The 24251-nt window shown below is 35.0% G+C and overlaps 2 protein-coding genes across 4 annotated transcripts in view; one reads left to right on the top strand and one right to left on the bottom strand.

Moving 5' to 3' along the window:
- The window catches only part of PSMD1 (proteasome 26S subunit, non-ATPase 1), a 96918-nt gene that overhangs the window by 39963 nt on the left and 32704 nt on the right, over window positions 1–24251 (bottom strand). The gene's annotated exons all lie outside the window — the stretch shown is intronic.
- HTR2B (5-hydroxytryptamine receptor 2B) lies at window positions 2772–18036 on the top strand. 2 transcript variants are annotated; one of them, XM_023642539.2, is made up of 4 exons: window positions 2772–2898; window positions 3866–4472; window positions 12771–12971; window positions 16773–18036. In XM_023642539.2, exons 2-4 carry the CDS (start codon window positions 4055–4057, stop codon window positions 17663–17665), a joined length of 1512 nt encoding a protein of 503 aa, XP_023498307.1. In that variant the 5' UTR covers window positions 2772–2898; window positions 3866–4054; the 3' UTR covers window positions 17666–18036. The 2 variants fall into 2 exon arrangements, with proteins under 2 accessions (XP_023498307.1, XP_070126756.1); XM_070270655.1 differs by lacking the exon at window positions 12771–12971.

The following is a 24251-nucleotide window of genomic DNA, read 5'->3' as shown; positions in this document are numbered from 1 at the left end:
AATCTGTTCAATAAATTAAAAAGGCATCAAGGATAAAATTCAGTCTTTTAGGAAAAATGCACCATTTAGGGTTTTTAGTTATGGTCAGATTAGAGTCTAAGTCTGACCTTTAAGCTACTTCAGAAAGAATTAATTTAACTGGAGTTCTCAGTAAAGGAGATATTCTACACAAATGAAGTTTCCAGATATTTGAAATCTCATTCTACTATTAAGAATCATACTTTTATATTTCTTTTCATTTGGGATGGAAACCTTTCAAAAAATGCATTTCATGAATTCCTGCCATCTCAAACAGAGCTGAATAAAGATGACTGAACCTTTTCTTAAATACGTGGAAGTCGTCACTCTGATATCAATTATTATACCACACAAAGTTGTCGAGGGCTGAGTAATATGAGAGCTACAAGCCTCTATTCTGAGTAGACCTACATGCCTATACTACTTAATTCCTGTTTCTTCACTTGACCCTGTTTGCTATTACCAAAGTGCTTGTCCACCTTTTAATGTGTTATTCCACACCGGAGTAAGCAGGGAAACATGTTTGTTAAAACTGTCTTACGAGTGAATTTGTCACTGAACATTCTTTTGTACTATTTACATCAGCAGCATGCGCAGAGGCTGTTTTCATTAAAGAGGGGGAGAGTGCAGTTCTTATGAGTGCATGCGTGCGTAAAGCAAAGAGACTTGGAGTGGGGACTTAACAGGCTGCCTTCTGCCCACCATGGATGAGGGTTCAGAGCACGGATTTAGCTATCTGCCAGCTGAGAGATTTGCCTACCCTTTTATTTATTTCTTTATTATTGTTTTGCTTTCTTTATGATTCTCAGCTTGCTTCTAATAACTCAAGGTTGCCAAATAAGTAGTTGTTTTAACTAGTTACGTTCCTTAGCTATTAAACTAATTTAAAAATACAAAAATAAAAATAATCCAAGTACCAATTTTAACTACTTTTACTTAAGGTTTAAAAAAAAAAGTGAGTGAATGCGGATGAGAAGGGTTAGTGTTGGCAAAGTGTTATAATAATAATAACGATTGGTATTTTTATAATATATTCAATGAATATTTCAAAAAATTTTACCTAGGGGTTGGCCCAGTGGCGTAGTGGTTAAGTTTGCACACTCCGCTTTGGTGGCCCGGGTGTTTCACAGGTTTAGATCCCAGGCGCGGACCCAGCACTGCTTGTCAAGCCACACTGTGGCAGCAATCCACATAAAATAGAGGAAGACTGGCACAGATGTTAGCTCAGTGACAATCTTTCTCAAGCAAAAAGAGGAAGACTGGGGGCTGGCCCCGTGGCCGAGCGGTTAAGTTCGTGCGCTCCCACTGCAGGCGGCCCAGTGTTTCGTTGGTTCGAATCCTGGGCGCGGACATGACACTGCTCATCAAACCACGCTGAGGCAGCGTCCCACATGCCACAACTAGATGGACACACAACGAAGAATATACAACTATGTACCGGGGGGCTTTGGGGAGAAAAAGGAAAAAATAAAATCTTTAAAAAAAAAAGAGGAAGATTGGCAACAGACGTTAGCTCAAGGTCAATCTTCTTCACACACACACATACACACACGCACACACAAATTTTATCTATAAACACAAATCAATGAAAGTTTAGCTCATTCAAGTCTTTTCACTGAATGATGCTATTTTCAATCTGACATTGTTTTGCAGACCCCTATCTGACTGCATAAGCACAGATGCCAAATTCTGATTCAGAGTAAAGCTGTATTTTAAAATATTTCCATATTCCTGAAGAGAAATTCTGGCACATTAAAATCCATCTTGGATTGCTCTTGAGTATTTTTTTATTTTTTCACCAAAAATTCCTAGAAAACATTTTTTCTAGAATACCGCGTTTTCAATTTAAAAAAGCAGCAAATATTGAATAAAATATTAAGTGCTCAGTAGAACTGAAATGAACGAAGTATTTTCCAATAACTTTCATACAAGCTAAGGAATATAAATTTAAAACAGAATAAGGGCACAAATGCTATCGCTGATCTAGAAGTAATTAAATAACCTTAAAATATGAGTGATCTAAGATGATCTTTTCAAAAAGAAACCTTGAGAATGCTGAACTTTTAATACTAAGGTGGTCTTACAGTTTAGAGAAAACGTAGCACAGCTGTTAAGATTTTTACATGAATTTTCTGAAATAAAGCAGAAATATATTTTCATTACATATATATCATGTATTTTCCCCAATATATCTGTGGGGAAAAAAAGTGCCAATGAACCAACTCTCAAATCCAGAGGCCATCTGTTTAAAAATGAGCAATGAAAAAGTTTCTGCTAAAACCTATGTATACATGTAGAATTCAGACCTTTCTGTGCTCTTCTATATAAGGTTGCAACCAGAGCAAATTAATTTTGTTCCACGGCAAAGGCATAAAATCTGGATAAGAATCTTGTTTCACTGCTAGAAATTAGAACTCTGGAAATAGCTATAAGGCTCACAGGGTAGAATTTTCACAGAATGAAAGCTCTAGAATCTCCAGACTATATCTTATTTTTTCTCAAATGGGAAAAATAGCCCAGGGTTAATCCAAAGCAAAACTATCGTAAGCTAAAACGATAGAGTTTATTACAGTCCCCCAAAGATCAAAGCAAGCCTTTAAGAATAAAACTTGAATAAGGGTCATGAACTGGTTCAACCTACTTAAATGGTGGTTTTATGAATTATAATGAAGGCTGCTATTCCCTAAAAATGAATGCATCAAAGAGGAAATAACTTCCTTGGCATGCTTACAGCTATACAACACATTTGTTTCACTGCTTGCAAGCGCCAGTGCTGGAGGCTCAGAATAAGTCAATGGGAGGAGGACTCCAGTCACAGCAGCAAGCAGGTCTACGAGCAGATAAGATGACATGCTTGGGAGAGTAACAAGGAAATAAAAGGTAAGAATTTAACAAATAAATACAGGATTAATCTAAAGGGTTTTTTCCTTTCTTAAAAACTCTGCTACCATAATCTTTCATTTCTATTCAGTGGTTTAAACACCAAAATGAAAAATTTACCAATGTTAAAGGAGAGATTTTAAGTATGGGATTTGTAGACTTTATGAATAAATGGTTTAACCTTCCTCTTAGCTTCCCCCTCCTTCCCAAGGAAACTGGGATGGTTAAGCAAAAAAAAAATTACCGCTTAAAACAAAAAAAGAACTGCTTCAAGTGTGGCATAAAGTGATAAATTTTGAAAGCATCTGTTGCAGAAACATAATTTCTTTGAAGGACTAAAATTACTAAAAACAATTATTTGGATGCTAGTGATACCTATTTTTTTTTCCTTCTTTCAACCCAAAGGAATTCTAAAATGCTTTATGAAAACGGCATTTATATCAGTATTAAGATAAACCTGATCAGACAAAACCTAATTAAAAATAAAGATTCCTAGCTGGCAAATCACTTATTTAGACCTTAGGTGGGCTTGGAGTGCTTCTAGGTAGATGGTCAGTGAGTACCAAAAAGCTCTATCCAGAACTATTTAGTGCTTTGATATTTCTATTCTTCTGTACATATTCTAAACTAAAGGTAAAGACATTCAAGGGTCAGGAAACACCTAGCTTTTTATTATAACCACTGAAAAAATTAACGTATCTCGTTTCACTAATTGAGGCATATTGGGAATATGTTTGCAGGAACTGGCTGCATTTTGTCACAAATGCACAAAAGATCTATTGAGAAGGGAGACGCTACTAAGTTCAAGTGTTCTTTAACTTTTTGAAAATAAAGAAATAAAATATTGCAATCCACATATTTTTATATCTAGGGGGAACACTCTGGCATTCAAATTCAAACATGACTCTACCACTACAGCAAAGAAAAAAAAAGAGAAAGAGAAACTAATAATTTTTCTTTTTCACAGCTACCGGTTTCTTTCACTAAGCCTTCTGAAATCTGAGCCTCTGCAGAATTCTAAACATTTGGGCCTTACCTACAGACATGGACAGACAAACGTATGCTCTCATTTTAGAGAACTTGAAATTTTTTTTAAAGGAAGGAGTCAACTTTGGCTTCAAGGTTTTGGCATGGGTACAACGCCTTAAAAAAGCAGATGACCAGCTTAGCTACTGACCATGCTGACCATCGTCCGGAATCGGACCAAACCACAGAAAAACAGCGAATGGCTTTCTCCTATAGAATATATGAACAAAGCACAATTCCTGAGCACATTCTGCAGAGCTCATTTGATCACTTAATCTCCTCTAACTGGTCTGGATTACAGAGAGAATCGATACCAGAGGAAATGAAACAGATTGGTGAGGAACAGGGAAATAACCCACACTGGGCAGCTCTTCTGATACTCATGGTGATAATACCTACAATTGGTGGAAACATCCTTGTTATTCTGGCTGTTTCACTGGAGAAAAAGCTGCAGTATGCTACCAATTACTTTCTCATGTCTCTGGCAGTGGCCGATCTGCTGGTTGGATTGTTTGTGATGCCGATTGCTCTCTTGACAATAATGTTTGGTAAGTATTTCACTTTGTTCCTGCTGTCAAACCACAAAACTCTGATAAACTATGTAGAGAAACGGATATCCATTTAATCTTTAAAAATGGACTTGGAATATTTAAAGATACAGTGAGTAAACAGTTCCTCATTTTTCATCACTTTCTATGGTTAATAATCAGTTTTAAAGAGCAAAAAATTTTTTAGAAACAATTCTACTCCCTTCTCAGTCATCTAATAAAATCATTTAAAAAAGTCATCTAAGTTAGCAATATCCATAAATTCTGCGTACATTACCCAAAAATCATAGTGAAGAACAGACCTATACTGTAACTTTCCCACTATTAATCCTTTTTTTTCTTGACAAAGCAACAGCTAGGACACTTCCGTGACCGTTATGTGCTGGGTTAATTATTAACGATAAGGTCTTTGAATCACTAAATTCCAATTTAAATTGCTAAACTCCAATTTAAAATCAGAATTATTCTAAAAATTCTTGTTATACCTCTTTACAGTTTGTGTACTTTAGACTTAAGCACAATTCTTACATGTGTCATGTTAAGAAAAAATTATGTTTAGTTGCTAAAAGAAATGGTTTGGCTCAGTGTCCAGAGATCATTCATCTATTTAATTTTTATGATTTCTGACCCTTTGCGTCCTTGATATACGTAAGAGGAATCAGACTTCCAGCTTATTAAAATAAGAGACCAAAATCTGAGTTACTGTAGTAATAAAAAACGCAGTTTGATATTAAAATCTTTGTTATAATAAAAAAGATAATGTTATTAAAATGGTGTAAGTAGTTTCTGATTCATGCGTATCATGTCTAGTTATGGAATTTGGGGGAAAAAAAAATAATTCTGCTGGTGAATTATGAGAGCGCCTAAGAATCAGCATTAAGAGGACATTTAATTTAATGCTTAGCATAAATTGATATTCATTCATTAATTGCTTAAGAAAAATGATTATTTGTAGCAGATAAGGCTTCTTGGAATTATGTTTATATGGTAAAAATAAAAATATTTCAGGTCATAGAAGTAAAATTTATTTAACTAGAAGGTGAAGAAAAATTGCCATTCAAACAATTATATTCAGGTTCAAATGTTACATTTTTATAAGTAATTACAGAAAGATATCTAAAATCAAGTACTTGCTCACTTAAATACAATCAGATGGTGACTGGCTGAAACTTCCACTCTAAATGAACATGTACCCAGGCTCTAAATTCTCTGGTAGGACAAGGAGAAATGAATAAGGTTCTATTGCTTTAATTAACTCTCTAATCATGAATACTTTCTTTCTTTCTATCCCTCTCCCTTTTATAAATCTGTAATCTTTTGAGTAACCTAGCGCTACATGAAACCATGGAAAATAACTAAGAAACCTCACTCTAAAGGAGAATCTAAACAATCTTAATTCTCAAAAAAGTTTAAAGGAAATAAAGTAAATGAGGATTATGTAGGAATCCTTATGCATACTTGGTAAAGACTGTACAGGCATTTGATTCAAGCTCTTATTGCCATGCACACAACAGTCACTTAATGTGTAAAATCACTCTCTCTAAATGGTGCTTTGCTAGGCACACAGAAAACGTTAAAATGCTCATCTCATGCTACCATAAAATTTAATTGATGTATTATGTTGAATAAATGAGATTGCATGAGTTAGGTAGAAGTGAATTTTAACTTTAAAATCCATGAGTCCATAAACAGCAAACATCTATTATATGCAAAATACTGTAGGAGATACTTAAATTATCAGCTAAACAGTAAAGGAATCTTAAAAGGCAAAGATCCTCAGTATTAAAGTGAGCTGACAAACAAAACACAAAAAACAGGTAATAGAGATAATTCCATGTATTCCACAGGAAGAGCAGGTATCCAGCAGCTGAAAACTAAGTTTATATTTAAATTTTTGAGGCCTAACATATTCTTAGCAATAAAAGCAGAAAACTCAACAAACTTTAATAAAGACTATGTGGAATGTCTCATTATTTATGTCCTAAATAATTATGATACATAATTTAACCACATTTCACTCTTTCCAATGTTTAATTACAAAGTCAAATCTTTCATAGCCCCAAACACTTTTACTATCAGTAATTAAGCCGTATGGTGAGCTTAGCAGATTTTTAAAAAAATGAACTAACCTGGGAACTTTACTATTTAAAACATTATTGTATTAATTTATTACCGAAAACATTATTCTATTTCCATAAGAAAATGCATGCTGCCCTCTAAAAAGCTTCAAAAGGATACATTCATAAATTGGGAACTGCACATATTATAAATGGGGACTTGATTTCAAATACTAAGATTTTTTGGTAGCCTCTCACATGTTAAATACTAACGCTTTCTAAATTAATGCATTTATAAGAATTTCTGATAACTTTAAAAGGCAGGAGTAGATTTTGTGTATTTTTCTCTCATTTTGGGGTTAATCTTCAAAACTTCTGAAGTCTGTACAGACAAAAGTGACCCTGGTTCTGTAAACATGAAAAATTAACTACCATTATGAATGATTTTTAGTTATCTCAGGGAAATTCAATAATATTCAACTCAAACTCAAAAGTAACAGAGAAACTTCACATATTCTAATAAAATTAAGTTTTAAAAAAGGGAGAACAGAGAAATGTAAAAAGCGGCTTTTATTAACCAATGATTTGTATAATATTTGTTTATATATCGTTTGAATTTCTATTTTACCAAGATTATGACCACTGACACAACACGGTCTTTCAAATGAGTTGTGCTATGTCAACTTCTCTGCCACTTCTTCTCTGGGAACACTGAAACGGCCGACAGATGGGGGCTGATGCAAGACACCCCAGGCTTCCCATCCTGGTTCTCTTGTATTGGCTTAGAGAAGTCACTTAACATATCAGAGTTCAATCACTTTCTCTGTAAAGTGGGTATGGTAAATCTTACACTGCAGGTATTTGTGAAATTGTCAAGTAGAGCCCAGCATGTTATAGGCACTAATAACTGGCAAGGATTAGTTCAGTATGCAAAGGGTTTATATATTTAAATATATGACAATTTAGATGTGAGTCTGACCAGAGATGAAACAGATGTATAGCAGTAAAAGAAAAAATATCAGTTACTCATTTATGTAGTAAAATGCTGCTCTACTCGATTCTTAAATGAGGAAGCAAAGCAATTAAAGGCAGTTCTTCCTAGAAAGTGAACATTTAAAAAAAAATCAAGGAAAAATTTTCATACGTATTAAATCACTTGAAACATTTAAAACACTATCATATTAGACACCTAACCCCAAGATATTTCATCTGCTTAAATGTAGTGGAAAAACAACAAAAAGAAAACAGAAGCTTCATAATAAAAATTTAAGCACTGATCTATGTCTCCCTTTTCTGGAAGATAAAGATAGAAACATAAGAATTTCTGAGATTAAAAAAAGCGTGCACTTCAAAAATATGTCCTTTTTGAACATCAGAGCTATTTACGATTTGCCCTGCTTCAATACATTCTTGAACTATTGACCTTGGTGAACTCTATAGGCACAGACCTCTTGAAATAGCTTTAAAAATACAATGGTTTTTAAATTCTCAAAAGGGAAATATCTTATGTTCCAGAGTTATAGATTAATGTCAATTATTTTCTGAAGAGATGACATAACTCAGGTTTCTAAACTAAAAACTTGCCCAAAGGGTAAGCAGATTTCAAATAAAATGAGTCTATCTCATGAAGAAACTGAGTTTCTGGCTAAAAAATTCAATTTTTACATCAGTTAAAAAGAATGCAAAAAAACAAAAAAACAAGTGTGGCAATGCCTGTAGGTTAAGTTTCTTCACCATATACGTATAATAAGTAGTAGTTAAAATTCAACTTTAGTAAAAGGGATGCTTTCATGACAAATTTAATTAAAAGAAACATATTCTCATGCCTTTTTTTGGAAGTACAGCTTTAAGTTCAACTGGATGCACTCACTCTTGCTACCGAAGGCAGGAAGACAAACATCCTGATTTTATACTGATGACATGGCTTATTGTTTCTAAGTAGGAGTGTTTTAATGGCTGGGTTAGTTGGCTAGTTTCTGTCAAACAATAACAGTAATAAGAACTAACATTCATTGAGGCTTTCTCTATGCCAGACATTGTTCTAAACACTTTATATGTATTATTGCATTTAATCCTCAAAGCTACCCTATAAAATTGGTATTACTACTATCATTCCCATTTTACAAGAGAGGACACAGGAATAAATAAATAGCAGAGACATGATTTGAACCAAGGAAAACTGACTCTAGAATTCACACTCTTAACCTCTATTACTCTCGCTTCCTCAAATGAACTGAGAAGTTACATCAACTAAAACTGTTGATTTGGCGAACAGCCAACATTTATATCTTAAGTAACTCTATCTAACAAGAGGGCCACAGAATTTTCTCTAAGGACAAGGCAGAACCCAAATTTTTTTTAAAGTTATATTTCATAGTAAATGACAAAGAATACTTGGGTCTTAACCAATACTTAAAATGAAACCTTGAGGTGACTGCCAGACCTCTTTTCTGAGGAAGATATTGGACCTAGGTCCATGCCTACGAAGTTGTTGAACTTTGGGAGACAAGGGAAACCTAAGTAACTGAAGAGCAGTTCTACCACCCCTTATGTATGGTGGTATTTAAAGCATACAAGTCTTCATTTTAAACAAAATATTTGTGCTGCTAATACTTTTAGATAAATAGTTAACTGTGTCTAATCCAGGACTCACTTAAGACTTATTTTTGCTCCTATAATTATCAATCTGTAATTATTTCAGGCACCCATAGAAATGCCATTATTCAAACCTTATTGAAATTAAATTCCTCTTTGAGTTTAATCTGGAAGTGCATGGGGGAAAGAGGTGGAAAATGGGATTTGTTTTTCAGAGAAATTTTGTGTATTCTTTTTGTGAGACAACATATACTACATAATTTGAGTGTTTTCCCCCTTCTGTCTTAGCTTTCATGAAGAAGTCACTTTTAGAGCCCCAGAATGGCAGTAATTAATTTAGTTCAAGTACCTGATAACTTATTTTCCTTAGACTGACTCTTACATATGCTTTTCTTTCTTTCTTTTTATGTAAATTTGTAACTGCTCCCTTCAAAATAATATATTAAGTTCTTACGGAAATAAACTGGACAGAATACATTACAACAAATAAATGAAATTATAAATCCTTAAAACAAATTAAAACTCCTAATGAAAATAACATATAAAGTTTTGGAACAGTTAACCTATATCACCATACCAACTTAAACTTTTTTGGTTATTCTGAATAGTAAGAAACTTTTCTCACCTTGAGCCTATCAAATTAACAGTAACTGAAAAGACAATTTTAAAATGAAGTATTTAGACTAGGAAAAGTCCCTTTACAAACTGAGAACGTCTGAAACTGTTTTTAATTTGTATCAATTCTTAGATTACCTGAACCTATTTAGGCAATTAGATAAGCTTTTTCTTCTTTTTGCTTTGTATAAAAGATTTCTACTAATTTAATGCAGTCATCATCTGTTACTCTAATGTTTGCTAAAAACAGTCTCTTCCCTAGTATTTCATGAAACTTGAAATCATAAAGATCCATCTCTTGATCCTAAACCTCATAGTCTCCTTTCTTAAAAGAAATTCTCTATCACGCCTCAGTATAGCCGTAAGAAAATTCTAGTGATTTGCATTAATTTTAATACATACTTTTTGTTTCAAAATTGGAGTTTACAAAATAAGTTCACTCTGCTGGAAAGCGAGGCTAACCAGGCTTCATGGGCTTAATTAAATCAGCACTGAGGAGCTTGGCTTCTAGCCCACAACTAGGAGCATGTGGGTCAGAGAGTCTAATTCCAAAGACATGCACTTTTTATATGAGAGTTCTTTTGTGGCTTCCTGCCCGTGGCTACTAGATTTATGACCAGAATTTTCCAGACCTTAATTTTTAAAAATATAATCCATAATTAGAATAACTAAATAGGAAAGTTTAAATTGTTAGTAACTCATTTTAAAAGATACAGAAAGAGCACACATATAAAGAAAGGAAGTCTTAGATATAAGACATTAATTATCAGCCATTTAAAATCCTCAGCTATGATCAACATCTCTGGTTGTAGCTCTAGACTTGAGTATTTTTCTACCTCCTACTCGATCATCAATCTATAACTTCGGGACAGTTTGGAATGCAGCCTCACTTTAAGGAGTTTTCAGTGAAAACTCTGAGTCGTATGTGATTCTTTTCACTCTACTGAGACCATTAATTAGCTTAAGCTCAAGTCAAAGAATACACTGCTGTCTTTGACTGTCCAAGGTCTTTTTCCACTAATTAACAGAAAATCTGAATTCTACAGCTAAGAGGGAGAAAACCTAATTGATTAGATTCTTTCTAAACACAGGTTTCTCTGCCAATACTTTATTTTGAGAGGTTAAGTTCCAAACTTAAGTCCCATAACCTCCTTTCTAAGAGGCATTCTGAGTGCCTATTCTACACCAGCAAACCTAGGTGTATCTTTTAAGACTCAAAACACAACCTTTCCCAGAAAGTTTTCTAAAACAATCTCTAAAATCCATTCCAGCTCAATGACTCTATAATTCATCATCTTCATCACTTATTCTCACCCCCAAGTTGGTGAAGTAGGAAAGTTTGATTACAGTTTTTACTTAAAAGTATGAAATACTCCTTCTGCCTGATGCTATAATCCTTTTTAAAGAAGCTACTGAACATGAAATGAAATACCAAGCAATTATTTATCCATTTTGAATAAAAATTCATACTGACTTTGTTATTTTGTTCCTAAGAAGAAATATTTAAAATATTCCTATTAAGCATTCCACACACCAAATATGGAAACAGAAGGCACCAAAAAGTGGATTTGTCAGTCTTGCTACCTCTTTTGGGGAATACCCAAATATTTTTCACTCAAATCCTACTTAACTCTTGAAAAAACCATATATAAGTCTATCTAAAAATTCCTTCCCTAAATTATGGTTTTCTTTTTTGGTCTGGGATACTAACCTCTCTCCACCCCTAGGCTTCTTGAATTTAAACAGTTTACAACTGAAGGGTCTCTTGGTGCCCTGAAATCCTGAGGTAGTTATCACTTGGTCCTCCTTCAATTATCCCAATCATTTTACACCTGTCAAAGTCAGATATACTTACAAAAACCAGGAAAAGAAAAGTAGTTTATATTTTGTCAGTAGACATAGAACAATTAAACCATAAAAAGGATTTCGATAATCTCATATGTATGACATTTGTTCTATACAGGAGTAATTTGCTTTTATAGCAAGTTCTAAAATCTATATATATACATGTGTGCGCTTGGTAAAAGGATTCTAACTGAAATATTCTAGAGCAAACTCTAAAACAAATTTTAGTTGTTTTGAAATTGCAAACATGTATGTAGTGGGTGTATGTACAATGCAAAATGTATCCAATCCATATATGTATGGATAGCTGTCTACGTAAATTTATTGGAAAGTTATGTAGAATATTCAATATCTCCAAAATCTGAAAATTAAAAAAAACTTCTGAAGTGCTTAATACTGTCTGAGATATATAGTAGTGCTTTTTAAATAAGAGTCTGTTAAATGAACTATGTCTAATCCTGAGATTTTCTTTTTCAACCAAAATTTTGTATTACATCTCTAGTGCTCAGAGTGAATGACAGAACATAGAAGGATAACAATGTACTTTCCTTCAGGATAATCTGAAGCCATTCTTTCTGCGAACTTTACTCAAGAACTATTTCTGTCAAAAAGAAAACTCAAATCATCCCACTTCATCATTTCACTAAATGAGAGTTTGCTATAAACAAGTATCATGCTGCTACTAGCCATTGCTGGAAGTGAGTCAAAGCCCCAGGCCTCACTGAGATTCCCATTCTAAGTCTTTTTTTCCACATCATAGTGCCTTTTCTACATGGTAAAATGTTTTCTTTCTATACAATAGCCACTTAAACACAGATTTTATTTGAACAGCAAGGTTAAGTTCCAATGGCAACATTGTGTAAATTTTTAAAAGCTCACAAAAGTGATAGACAAAAGAGCAAAGATCAAAGTAATGCTAACAATGCCAAACTGCTGCTGATTTAGACAAAGGGTTGTAATTATTATATAAAACAGAAAATATATTTAAAAGGTACCATCTACAGAAATATATTTAATATTATTGACTCCATTATCTGAGGTCGAACATTATCTTGTGGAGGTTAAGTCATAAAATTTCAGATGAATAATGAAAAAAGTTACAAATATGTATCACTTTAAAAAGAAACTGCAGACTGAAGGTTGCCACTTTGCAGAATATGTTTTTATTTTGTTTTCTCTCTTTCAGAGGCTATGTGGCCCCTCCCACTTGTTCTATGCCCTGCCTGGTTATTTCTTGATGTTCTTTTTTCTACTGCATCCATCATGCATCTCTGTGCCATTTCAGTGGATCGTTATATAGCCATCAAAAAGCCAATCCAAGCCAATCAATATAACTCACGAGCTACAGCATTCATCAAGATTACAGTGGTGTGGTTAATTTCAATAGGTATGTGGGGAATGTCAGGGTGTGGGGCAGTGTGTATAGCCTTTGGTTCCATTTGGCTAGGAGAATACGAGGCCTGGTAGGCGTGAAACTCAGTACAAGAGGTGAAGGCAGCCTATTGCTACACCAACACAAGCTCCTTACACCATTACATTCATCATATAACTTTTAAACCATATTATCAGCAAAAAGCGTGAAAAGGCAGAAAAGTTCACATCCTCAGAAAGAATTACTCTCATAGTGTTTATGGTGACATCTTCCTACTTTTATTGTAGGAAGACTAAGTCTGAAAACAGTTCTCCTATTTGTCAACAGATCAGTAAGGTCTAGGTAGCATGCAGAATCCCAAAATTGTACTAAAGTAATAAAAAAATGAAATGCATCTTAAATTACAGCTAAGAAGAGAAACAGGAAAATGGAAAAAAGAAAAAACAACCTAAATATTTTGTATGCAGTCATCTTGGAAGTCCACATGTACACAGATTAAAGGCAGCAATTGTCTGCTTAAGTATTTTGAATATATTTAATTAGAAGTTTTAAGAGAGATGCAAATGATGTTCAGAAATGATATTTCTTCTAAATTGTTTCATGCCCCTGTTCCCATCTTTAATGCTCAAGGATAGCTGCTATAAGTTTCTTAGAATGTAGTACAGCATAAATAACTCAAATCTCTTATAAGTTGCCATCAGAAAAACAGATTGATGACAATTACTACGATCATTAATAGTTTGACCAGCAGATTCACTTCTTCCTAGTAAAAAAAAATTAAAAGAGGAAAAAATCAAGAGAGATCTGGAATGCTAAAAGGAAAGCAAGAAAAAGACGTGACTTCTCTCCAACCAGAATAAGAACACTGGGGCAAAAAAGCAAGACACTGAAATTGACCTTTATATTCCTGAAATAACAATAGCAGGGCAAAACCTCTTTTGAAAAATTTGTAGGTAAAAGTAAGGAGTGTTACTACTCTGGCTTGGGAAGAAAGTAGGGTCAAGGAAAAAGTCTACTCAGAATGGAGAGATTTACAAGCAATGAGACAAGGCTAGTTCTGGGGGCAGAGGCTGACTGATCAAGCAAAAGAGGCACTCCCAAAAGAAGATAGGGAATGGGCCTGGGAGACTGGAAAACTAAAGCAGTTCATGTCAAATGACCCACAACTTTTTGGTAAGCTCACTGCCATGAGGGAGAGGGACAGAGAGATAGTGTGAAGTATGTGTGTTGGTGAAGGGTTGGGGGAATAGGGCAAAGGCAGGGAGAAAACAGGAGAAATGAATCCTTAAGAAGAATTAAAACATTTGAAATCGTGAAATATATCAAGCCAATAAACAAACAGCTTGTTGGTAGAAGTGGTACCTCAGCTATGGCTGTATAACATGAATTTATAAATTGATCAAATTTTTACTGAGTACTTAAGATGTGCTAGATACTAAGAAGACAAAGATGAATAAGAAAAAGAATCTGCACTCAAGGAAGGCAGATTAGACTAATACAAAGTGATAAGTATGCAGGAGAAAAAGAATAAAAAGACGACCCTAGATTTATAGCTTTGGAAGGGATCTTAGAAATCTACTTTTTCCTTTTATAGATGAGAAAAGAAACCTAGAGGTTTTAAATAGTTGGCTTAAAAACTATTACAGCTTTTCAGCACCAAGGCCAAGACCAATGCTCTTTTCATTTCATCACACTGTCTTGTAGAAGAGCTGACAATTTAGTAACTTTGTAAAAGAAAAAAGCAGGTGATGCAGTTAGTTTAGTTTTAAAATTCTGCAAAGTGCTGAAAAGAGCTCGCTTTCTTCTTCCAGGTTTACTGTTATCCTAGGTAACACCTGCCAATGGGTGAGGGTACAAAAAGTACCAGTGAAAACAAATACTCTTGATGAACAAGCTGGTTGAGAAGGTAATGTGAGCCTTGACAGGGGTTAACGGAATGTGAAACAGAGAAGGAAGGATGGACTAGAAGTCAAGACAACCGTAAAGAAATTCTACAGCAATGAGGAGTAGCAGAGCAAGAAAGAGAAATATCAGAGTTCATGATTTCAGATAGGGGATAGTTTTAAGTGGACTTATGGATGGCTTCAGGAGTGCAAATAATAATTAGAGTTGAGGAATTCAAGAAATATAAAATTAAGGTGTTAGAAGAGTCATCAATGGAATGAAGTCGAAGGCCATGGAGCAGCGGAGAGGAAGACTATATAGCAAGGTGCTGAAACTACTGAGGAAGGTGGATAGATGTCCTGGGGGCTGGCAGAAGACCTGGATGGAGATTAAATAGACTTCAAAACAGAAGTGTTTTGGGGGGAAAGAACAGTGAAATGATTATCTGGAAGTAAGAGGGTAGAGTCAACCAACTTTTTCTGTAAAGGGCAAGGTAGTAAATATTCCAGGCTTGCAGGCTCTATATAGTTTCTGTCACCCAACTCTGCAGCAATAGAAAAGCAGACATAGAAAATACGTTAACGAGTGGGTATGGCTGTGTTACAGTAAAATTTTATATATAAAAACAGAAGACAGGCCAGATTTGGCCCTCGAGCTGTAGTTTTCTTACCCTTAGTGTAGAACAGTAAATATACAGAATCCTCTTTCTGGTGGTGTATCCGAGGAAAAGGAGAAAAAGTAGTGGTCTCTATTAGTAAGGGTTTGAGGAAAATATTCTTGTCAAGGGCTCTTTAGCTACCATAAAAAGGCTCTGCAGTTGGAGTACTTTTTAAATTCATTAAACAACAAAAGGATTCTAGAAGTTTCTAAAGATCAATTAATTCCGACTTACTTTTAAATATCTGCTGTTTCAAAGAGAAATGGCAGGCTAACCCTGGTGTTACCTTCTTAATAAGTCTTCTTAATAAGCTACTTCACTAAGCAAGATCATATTTATTTATTTGTTTATTTATTGGTGGTTTTTTTTCTCACTGAAGAAGATCTACCCTGAGCTAACATCTGTTGCCAATCTTCCTCTTTTTGCTTGAGGAACATTCACCCTGAGCTAACATCTGTGCCAATCTTCCTCTACTCTGACTGTGCGTCTCCACCACAGCATGGTGACAAGTGGTATAGGTTTGCACCAGGAATTGAACCCAGGCCACCAGAGTGGAAAGCGCCGAACTTAACCACTAGGCCACGGGGCTGGCCATAGCAAGATCACATTTAAATACCTACTTCATGGTATTTAAAGTATTAGGAAATTAGCATAAGGTACATTTCTTTCTTCTATTAGAGGAACTCTCAATCTTGAAAATAAATTTCACCATTCACATGCTGTCAAATATTTAAGTAGCATTTTTTAAAAAAACAATGAACCTCTTAGTTTTCCCTAAGAAGTCAGAAGGAAAACATTAAAAGACATTCACAAAGATCAGAACTGTCTGTTAAATGGAAACTGTGTAACCTCAAAAATAATAAAATAGATATCTATTCAGAATTAATATATTGCATGAACGTACTCTGAAATCTCTTTAGATCAACTACATTGGATATTAAGATAAAAGAGGCTTCTCTTTTGAAGTCCTTTTCCTTAACCCGGGATCAGTCAACAAACAAAAACAGATTATGAGAAATGGAGAATAAATGAAGACATTCCCTACCATTTCATGGACATACTGCAGCTTTAGGGAAGCTTGAATTAAACATCTGAAATCCCTAACCGATAGGTTCTATTTGTAAATCTTCCATTGATTAAGCACTTTGACAGATTCTGCACTGTGGGTACCAGGAATTACAATACATTAACCACACAAAATCACTAAGACAGACCTAATCTAAGAGTCAAAGGTCATAAAATTAACTCTGTTTATCTTGTTTCCTCTTCCGTAGGTATTGCCATTCCAGTTCCCATTAAAGCGATAGAGACTGATATGGGTAACCCAAATAACATCACTTGTGGGCTGACAAAGGACCGTTTTGGCAATTTCATGCTCTTTGGTTCACTGGCTGCCTTCTTTACACCTCTGGCGATCATGATTGTCACCTACTTTCTCACTATCCGTGCTTTACAGAAGAAAGCTTACTTGATCAAAAACAAACCACCTCAACGCCTAACGTGGCTGACTGTGTCCACAGTCTTCCAAAGGGATGAAACACCTTGCTCATCACCTGAAAAAGTGGCAATGCTGGATGGTTCTCACAAGGATAAAACTCTGCCCAATTCAAGTGATGACATACTAGTGCGAAGAATGTCCACAGTTGGGAAAAAATCAATGCAGACCATTTCCAATGAACAGAGAGCCTCAAAGGTCTTAGGGATTGTGTTTTTCCTTTTTTTGCTTATGTGGTGCCCCTTTTTTATTACAAATATAACCTTAGTTTTATGTGATTCCTGCAACCAGACTACTCTTGAAATGCTCCTGGAGATATTCGTATGGATAGGCTATATTTCCTCAGGGGTGAATCCTTTGGTCTACACCCTCTTCAACAAGACATTTCGGGATGCATTTTCCCGATACATCACCTGCAATTACAGGGCCACAAAATCAGTAAAAACTCTTAGAAAACGCTCCAGTAACGTCTACTTCCGGAATCCAATGGCAGAGAACTCTAAGTTTTTCATGAAGCATGGAATGCGAAATGGGATTAATCCTGCCATGTACCAGAGCCCAATAAGGCTCCGAAGTTCAACCATTCAGTCTTCATCACTCATTCTACTAGATACACTTCTCCTCACCGAAAATGAAGGTGACAAAACTGAAGAACAAGTCAGTTATGTATAGCAGGAAGGCACAATTTTCATCTAACTAATATAATGATGAGTAAGATGATGAAGCAGATATAAATGTACCAAGAATTACATAAAAGAGAACTTCATCATGTATCAAATCATCTCTTTAAACTAAGCGTTATGTACTAAGATTATCCAGTTTTCTTTATGTGTACAAAATTACTCCATGAAAAAAATCATTTTATAAAGCTGCAAATTAAAACAATCCAGCACTCTATGGTTAAATATTAAGGTATTTGAATGAAATAAAATTAAATAAATCAATAAATTTCAGGCTTAAAAAATGTCATCATAAGGATTTATCTAGTTTCTAATTGTATGCAAAGCTGTGCCAAGAATGAAATAAAACAAAACAAACAAGCATTAATCTTGTCTTCAAGGCCTTAAAAGCATAAGGCATAACATAGAAGAACAGTGATAGGAACAGAGGACTAAAAACAAGTGCATAAAATAATGATCACACCTGGAGCTAAGTTAAGATTGCCATTTACAGACTGGCTTAGCTAAATGTAGTCATGATTTTGCTTTGATCAGGAAACTCTCTTGATGGAAAGGGTAGGGAGGACAGTAGTTTTAGATAGCACACAAAGTACTAGGATCTTAGAACTAGAGCTGTTTGTTAAATGGCTGTTACCAGGCATCTACTCAGAAGAGGTGGGTCTACTGGAGGAGGAGGAGAAAACACCTGAAATCACTCTTGGGTACCTGAACCTGATTACGCTCCTTAAAGAACATATGCAAACTGGAGGCATGGGACCTCAATCTGGAAACCTACACTTTAACGATCTCATAAACTGAGATCATGGGTACCCAAGCTTGCCCAAAGACTTGGTGAAATTCTGGCACAAAATTTTTTACTCACTTTTCCATTATTTCATTTTACATTGCTAGACTGGGAATAAATCTAATCTATGTTACTTACCAGCTTACTGACCAAATTTACGAAAGATATTTAATTTCTCTGAGCCTCAGTTTTCTCACCTACATTTCGTAGGGTTCTTATGAGGATGAGTACATGTGGGTGCCATGTAAATGGCAAACAATTCTATCTATTTACTTTTGATATTTTATTTTTATGCTACTCCCGTAAATGGTGAACAAATTTAGGCTGAGGGGTGTGCAGTGAAGACAGCCCATATCCCAGCTTTTCCTTTTCAGGATGACCCATTTTTATGGCTCAACCTATTGCTCTATAGGTGTCCCTCTCCAGGCAACTCAGTCTAAGAAAAGTACTTCAAGAAATGTGTTGACTATGGAGAAGCCCAGCATATGTGAACCTGAAATATATTCTTAAACAGCAGACTCCTTTCCTAGAACATGGCTCTAAAACATAAATCTTACAGGCTCTGTGTTATCTACCAGAAAAAGAAAGTCTTACACATTTAATTCCTAAATCATCAAAGCTTTGAGTACTTTTCTCCACTAGTCTAAAATTTTTCAGCATCATTAAGGGTGGGCTACCTCAGACAAGGGGCAAAATAATTTATAGTCCTAAGAAAAGAAAACGATTTTCTCTTCTGGTTCCAGTCTCTAATATGATGAGTTTGGCATATGCTAAGATTTACATTCTTGCCAAGTCACGCGAGGTTTTTTCATACATCACCCAACAGTATTCCAAACTGCATCTTATGTATCTAAAGGCATATATAATTGTTTCAGGAAGTCTAAAGATGGCAATGACACTGCTGAAGCTCTACCCCTAGACAATCTAGATTAGAAGGACTATCTTGCCACATGCTCTATATGGCCTCCAAATTGGTACATGTGCTTAACACATGCACACCCACAAAATTTACTATAAGACCTTGAAATTATTTAGCTTCAACTCCTGAAAAAAAATTCCTTGCTTAGTTAGCTGAGAGTTAATGAGATAATTCTAGTACTTCCAGAAGATTCTAGAAAATGAAATACAACTCCAATATAAACTACTTCTGAAAAAGTAGAACAGAGCACAAAATTTTTTCCACTTTGATCCACAACTGGTATTTCTATTTCAGAATATTTTAAATAAATCTACAATTTTAAAGCAAATCTAAGAAGTTAACCACTCCTATGGCAACAAAGGTACTCTATTAATAGTCTTACCTTAAAAGAATAATTTTGAAAAAAAACCTTTCATTTGATTCCATATTTATTTTTAATTAACAGAGAGGGGAAAACAAAAGTGTGGAAAAAGAATGAAACAGACAAAAATAAAGTAAGGAATTTACAGCACCTAGAACATAAGCACAAAAATACCAAAGCAGAAACAGAGAACAGCGTACAGAGAATATCAAACAGATATAAAATTGTGACAGGAGATATTGTAAAGGTGATTCATGCATTTGGTAGTAACCAGTTGATTGCTAGGGTTCTTTTAAATTCTAAGGCTCTATGATGACGCAGTCTTTTCATATTCAAGGAACTGTTTTTTGTGGTCTAAAAAACATCTGCACCAAGCATCTTCCTCTCTTCTTGCAAGATCCATCCATATGTGAAAGCATATTAATATATACATTGAGAAATATTTAATTTCATATTGTAACAGCTTAAGTCATAGCAAAGATGGCCAGGGACCTCCAAGATTGTCTAATTTTAAGAAAGATGTCAGGGCCGGCCCAGTGGCGCAGTGTAAGTGCTCATGTCCCGCTTCTTGGCAGCCCAGGGTTTGCTGGTTCGGATCGCGGGTGCGGACATGGCACCGCTTGGCAAAAGCCCTGCTGTGGTAGGCATCCCACATATAAAGTAGAAGAAGATGGGCATGGATGTTAGCTCAGGGCCAGTCTTCCTCAGCAAAAAGAGGAGGATTGGCAGTAGTTAGCTCAGGGCTAACCATCCTCAAAAAAAAAAAAGAAAAAGAAAAAAGAAAGATGGCTATCAGATCATCAACTTCTTCGCTATTACAGCAACTTAATTTCAACAAGTATGTAAAGACCACTACTTCTTTTAACTTCTTTCTTCATTTTCCTTTCCAAAGTCAAGTTAAAATAATTCAGATTCTGTTTAACTCCAATTGAGCTTCAGTCAATGCCAAGCACAGTGCTGTACAAAGAGTTGTTACAGTAATAAAATCTGCTGAGTAGACTGATAACAATGGGCCTGATAATCATCTATTTATTAGATCTAATATGTACTAGGTTCATTTCAACTTGGCAAGAATGTTTTTCAACTTAATTTTCTATTTTTATCATACACATTTGAACAAATAACCCACAAATATCAGTTGAAAGAAACAGTAAAAATACAACTCCCTGGACTATCCTTAGAATAAAGGAGATAATACATACAAGAATTTTTAGTTTCCCACAAAGACAAGTTCATCTGTTCAACTTCTCAGGTGCTGAAGTACAAATATGTGTTTACTGACATGTTTTCAGTATTCACGTCCAATAAGTACACTTAAAAGAAAGTTGAAAAAAATTAAGGAAAAAAAATTAAGAAGAAACAAATCCTTAAAAACCATTCAAGAAGGCCAAATATCTATAGTTATTTTAAAAGTGACATCTAAAAAGGAAGAAATGATAAAATGAAGCACACACTAAGAAAGTAAATGATGACACATCAGAAAACATTTACTATTCTTAGGAGACAGGACAGAAACTTTCCAAATGTTAGAGCTAATGAGGAAATTTAAGAAAATGTTCTTTAGAGCCCATCAGGAAGACAGTGCTCTAACAGAAAAACATGGCAGAGAAAGCACCAGTCTATCACGAGACCTGTTTCAAATTTCAGTTCTAGCATTTAGCTTTATGACAATGGGAAATTTTATTACCTATTTCAGAATTTAATTTCGTTCTCTTTTAAAAAATGAGAACATTGGTTGATTTCTAAGTTTCTTTCACCTTTAAAAATGCTCACTCGAGGGAAACGGCACTAATCTAAAACTTAGAGAACTTGGTTTTAACTGCAGTTCCCTAGACAAGTTGATTACATTTAATTTTCTTCATCTAGTTTTAGACAAAATCATCTCTAAAGTCTTTTCCAATTTCTACTTCTTATACGAATCATATTATGAGGAGAAAACTCAGAATGGTCCCTTAGAAATAACGAGCAGTAAACAACTCATTAGCTGGCTCTGACTATTTAGCAAAGCCTAAAGCCAGCTCATGGGAGACATCTGCTGCTGAAACTGGGAATTTAGCACATGTGTGAGCTACGGGAAACACAAAGGCAGAAAGGAATTTTGTTAGAGAGCAAAGCACTGACAGGTAGAAAAGGAAAGAAAAGCAGTTTTCATGAAACCTGTCAACTTCCTGCATGGCAGAATATACACACTAGGCCACTGATTTATATATGAAATATAAAGTCACTAACAGGAAGAATTAACAGGTGACAATGAAGAAACAAAACAAAGGAAGAGACCATCATGAGTAGGATTCTTTACACAAGCCAATAGTTACTAGGGGTACGCCTAGAAGGATACAATTCCCATACTAAAATTATCTAGTTTCCTGATAAGGGTTAAAAAAAAAAAAAACCAAACTTCTCTGGATGGCAATAATAAAACCATTTTTTCGTTTTCAATCGTGTCTAAACTCTAGAGCAAAAAAGGGAAAGTTTAGGGTCACAGCTTGGCTAGAATATGTCAAAGACGACAGTAAGAAAATAGAACTATTCAATTTCTATTTTGCTTCCATCTTTTCTCTCAGGAGAATGATTTTTAGACCAGAAAGATAAAAAGCAATGCTGTAAAGACTGATCAAAATGCAAAATAGGTGAACAGACTGGCTGCCTTAAATGAGTTAAAGTCTTTAAGCTAAATGAATCACCTTCCTGAAACAGAACTTGTGGATGTAATTATGAAACCACTGCTGACAAATTTGAGGAAAAACAGAAAATGGCAAAGGTACAAAAAGACTAGGCGGTAAATATTCTGATTTCAAAAAGAGAAAAGAGCGATAGGATTCAAGAAATTAAAAGTGAGGCATCTATTGAAGATCTTTTGAAAAATGTAAAAGAGCTTAATACAGCTTTTGTCAGATCTTAGAAAAGGAATCAATGAACACTTGACACTTCCTGGATTCACTAAGAAACAATAATAACCAATTAATCACATATCCTGTTTTGAAGGTACCATACTAGTAGATATGTGTAAATACTATGTCTTTAGGATTTAGTGAAGAATCTCTAGTGTCTTTATGAACAAGTTGGATAAATGAGGGTTGCAGGATAATATAGTGCAGATTAGTATTTGTTTGAAAAACCTCATTCTAAGGAGAAACCATTTAGCATGCTATATGGGTCTGTGCTTTGCTGTTTTTTTTTTTTTTTTAAGATTGGCACCTGAGCTAACATCTGTTGCCAATCTTTTTTTTTCCTCTTCTCCTTCTCCCCAAAGCCCCCCAGTACACAGTTGTATATTCTCGTTGTAGGTCCTTCTGCCTGTGCCATGTGGGACACTGTCTAGGCATAGTTTGATGAGTGGTGCCATGTCAGTGCCCATGATCCAAATCGGCAAAACCATGGGCCGCCGAAGCGGAGCACACGGACTTAAACCAATCAGCCATGGGGCTGGCCCCTTTGCTCTGTTTTATTCAACATTTTAATCCACAATAGGAAGAAAATATTTTACAGCCTGCAATAAATGGATAACTTCCTATCTGGGATGTTATGGAGAAGCTCCTGTAACCAGTTCACAGTGGATGTTCAAAAAATATTTGTTGAATTATAGTCTTGACAGCAAAGGTTCACTCCCAGGAACTTGGGGTAGAAAAATCTACAGAGATCAAAAGGACATGAGACATCTGACTCATCTAAGATGTACCTTGGGAACTTATTTTATTGCGTAATTTCATCACAAATATGCTACAACAAGCAGTGTCCAAAGAGAGCTAAAAGAAGTACTTTTAATTTTTCCTTGTTGTATTTTAAGATAAATAATCTTAGCTAAAAGAAACAGTGGTATTTGAGATTGGAGCCAAGCAGACAGTAAGAAGAACTACCAGAAGAAGTACTATTGCATTACTACCACCAATTATTACAATTACCACTACTAACACACACACAAACAGCACTTACTAGAGGCAGACACTGTTCTAAGGGCTTTAGATATATTAATTCGCTTAATTGTCAAAAAACACTCTTTTCAAATAAGTACTATTATTGTACCCATTTTACAGATGAGGAATCTGAGGCTCAAGGAGGCTAGATAACAAGCCCAGTCAGTCAGCCAGTAAGTGGCAGAGCCAGCACTCAATCCAGGCAGACTGGTTTCAGAGTGTGTTCTCTTAATCACATCTAAAGGCATCTCCAAATCTATAAGTCCAAAATAATTCTTTTAAATCTGCAAATTTTTCACCCTTTTGCATTTAAACAAAGCCTATTACCTGTTACTCTCTCATTAAAGAGCTTCAAGAACTCTACAACCTGTGTAAGAAATAGCATCCCATTTGAATTACCAATATACACAGAAAGAGGGGTAATGAAGTAGTTATTTGGATTCAAAAAATAAAGTGAATAAGCAGAAATAGTATGAAAAAAAAAAGAGAATAAAGTTGTTTTATTACTTCTCAAATCGGTTCTCAGAATCCCAAGATACATGTTTTCACATAAGCAGTACTAATCTTATTGTTAAATGGTCTTCACTCTGACCCTAGATA

The sequence above is a fragment of the Equus caballus genome, chromosome 6, assembly GCF_041296265.1.
Source record: "Equus caballus isolate H_3958 breed thoroughbred chromosome 6, TB-T2T, whole genome shotgun sequence".
NCBI lineage: Eukaryota > Metazoa > Chordata > Mammalia > Perissodactyla > Equidae > Equus > Equus caballus.
This window is presented reverse-complemented; position numbering and strand designations above follow the sequence as displayed.